At 49.9% G+C, this 2,900-nt stretch overlaps 1 protein-coding gene across 1 annotated transcript in view; it reads left to right on the top strand.

The window, feature by feature from the left end:
- Window positions 1–2,900, top strand: part of GATSL2 (GATS protein-like 2) — a gene marked incomplete at its 5' end in the record, with an annotated part of 55,615 nt that extends 52,715 nt beyond the window's left edge. The window contains one exon of the mRNA XM_010072505.1: window positions 2,789–2,900. Coding sequence (XP_010070807.1) covers window positions 2,789–2,854 — 66 coding nt within the window. The remainder of the gene's footprint in view (window positions 1–2,788) is intronic.

Below are 2,900 nucleotides of genomic sequence, written 5' to 3'. Positions count from 1 at the left end.
TCCTGCCTACTGGTGTGGCCCCAGGTTGCACGTTTTCTGTGCAGAGCACACGGTGCAGAGTGCTTCTAGTTGTCAAGCAACATCTGGAGAGCTAAACCCCATCAGTTAAAACAGATATTTCCCTTGAAACGTGTGCCATATAATTGTGATGACTCTGCAGGCAGCTCCACCTTTTACAAGTGTCCCATCCTGCTGCGGCTGAGCCCGGCAGACCCTGCGTCCGAGCGGCTGGCGGGGTGTTACGGGCCGTGCACTAGGGTCTGCGGATCTCCCTTTCTCACATCAGTGTTTTAGCATTTTCCGTGCTACTTGCTGTTCTCTTTGCTTATGGTTTTTAAAGCCTTTTCATCTGGACAGTGCTATGCCAGCTGTCCAGTCCTCCCGCCAGGATGTGTTGAGTGCTGGTGCATTTCAAGCCCCCCATTGCTTTGCTCCGGGAGCGGTGGCTGGGCTGTGTCCTTGGTGGCTCTACGTTGGTTTTGGTGGCCAAGACCCTCACCTAGATTTTCTCATGTTTTCCGTAACTTCACTACCCAGACACCTTGACTTCCAGTGACATTTCTCAAGCTCTAAGTGCATCTTGAATCCTTTCTTTCCTTCCTCCCTTCCTTTATTTAAAGTCGTTCACTAGTAGTTGTCAACAATTCTGAGTGCTTTACAAGAGCTTGGTGTTCCCTTTGACCTGATCGCTTTTCTTCTGTGCATCTTAAGGTGGTTTTTGTTGCTTAATATTTTAGTCGACCTGGGTGTTAATACTCAGGTCTCCCTGCAGTGCTGGAACTGTAGAATTTTGCCCTGGAAATCAGGACCTGTGCTTGAGAGGAAATCCCTTTGGGAGACAGTGCTGGGATGGGCACCTCCAGGTCTCTGGTGACACAAGGTCAGGCTGGAGCGAGCTGCGGTTTCCAGCTCCCTCTAGAGAGAGCAAGTGAGATGAGTCCCCTTTCGCTTGCCCAGGTGCTCTGCTCTTGCTGCCTCCTGCTTGGAGATGTCTTCCTCTTCTTCACCAGCATTTTGCATCCAGTGAGGTTGTACCTGTGTCTGGGATGTACTTTGGAGCATTGCTTTTCCCATCATGGTAGGTGCTTTGATCTGCCCTCGGCTGACTAGTGACCACGTTGCACCGGTTGCCCTGGGGTAGGGATCTGGCAGAGAGGGGAGGACTTCTCCATCGGTGGCAAGCTAGGGTGGGTCCTACAGCTCAAAACTGATCACACATCTGTCCTGGAGAAAATTTGGCCAAACATTTGTGCTATGATTGCTAGAATTCCCTTGGGAGTCAAGCATTTTGCAGTGATAGAAGGCTCAGCCCGTTCTGCATAAGCGAGGACGCGGATCCCTGCAGGTCCAAGCCAGTGGGACAGAACTGGCCGGTTCTGCTTCCTCCTGCTCCTGTGCTGAAGGAGCACATGAAGAGACCTGCTGATTGTCCGCTGCAGCTGGCTAAGAAAGTGGGGTTTGCAAAATTGATTCCTATGTCTTTTCTCATTATCTGCTGGAGAAACAAAGAGCCATACAGCTTCTCCCACTGCAGCGTTCAACATACTGGGAAAAATGGTGGAGCAGAGGCAGTGGAGAGTCCTGTGTCAAAGTTCTGTTTCCTATGGTGGAGGTTTGCTGGAATTTTCTTCCTAACCCAGAGGAATTTGCTGTATGGTTGCTTTAAGACTATTTTCTTCCTTTCCCGGCTGACTTCTGTTCACACATCATCAGAGTTAGCTGCTGCTGTTCCATCTTCCCATTGGAAAATTGAACATTTTTCTTGTTGTTTCTCGTGGGGGTTTTTTCCTCGGTTCTGTTAAAAGCCTTGCAGAAAATCACAGCCAGTTGTATTTCCACTGTCTGAGCTCTGGAGGGTGTCCGGTGAATCCAGGTATCGTGCTCCTGGCCAAGCACTTGATACCTTGCAGAGGATGCAGTCCCTTCTTCAACTTAATTAACATGGATAATTTTGGCTTCTTACAGCAGCTCACAGATAATTGACTTTTCCCTCAGTCCCCTTCCCACTTTCCAAGAGCTGTTAGCTGCCTGTCACCTGAGCGTCATCTTCGAGTTTATGGGTCGGTCAGATGCCTCTTTTCTGTCTGATGTAGCTTTCCTTGTCATGTTCTTTTCTACCCATGACAGTCGCTCAGATCTTTCACGTCTTCTGTTATAAGGGTTTTTTCTTGCAGTAAGTGTAAAAAGACACCCACAAATAATTTTGTCTATGGACTTCCATGGGTAAGTCTCATCACAAGGCTGGATATGAAAGCTCGGGTGCTTCGCCACACCAGCTGAGACCCCACCACAAGCAGATTGGCAGTTCTCTTCTTCTTTTGATGGACATGCCCCCCTGTCACCCAGCCTCATCTGCCCACCCCACACTTAGGGGTCTCAGAGCTGTAGGACACCCCAGAGAGCCTCCTGGAGCCCTTAGGAGCCACAGCAATCCATCCGTACAGGCACCTCGCATGAGTGAGCTCCTGGTGTACAAATGCGTTGCCACCAAAAGGAGGGGGACGGAGGGGAGAAGAAGAGGAGGAGGAAAGGAAAACCCCCAAAGAGTTACCTACCCCCCAGCACCCACCGTACAGACAGCAAACCAGGCAGATCCACCGCAGTGTTTGCTCCTGGGGTACCATGGGTTAGTGCTTCTGAACCAGAGGGCGTAGGGTGTCCTTCCTCGGTGGAGTTCGGGTGTCCAACAGCAAAGTGTCTGGCTCCTCGGACTGCTCTGGCTTTGTCTCCTGCCTCCTTTCCTTGTCCTCCCTCCCTGAGCATGACCTTTCTTTTTGTTTCCTTGCAGGTACCTGAAGAAAATATAAACGGTGTGGTCAATGCACTCCAAGTCAGTCAAGCTGAAAAGCATTAGAAATCTTCTGAGCTGGTTCCAGATGCTTTTTATTATTATTATAATT

Source organism: Pterocles gutturalis, unplaced genomic scaffold (assembly GCF_000699245.1).
Source record: "Pterocles gutturalis isolate BGI_N339 unplaced genomic scaffold, ASM69924v1 scaffold11772, whole genome shotgun sequence".
NCBI lineage: Eukaryota > Metazoa > Chordata > Aves > Pterocliformes > Pteroclidae > Pterocles > Pterocles gutturalis.
Note: the sequence above shows the minus strand (reverse complement) of the source record. Positions and strands in the feature narration are given on the sequence as shown.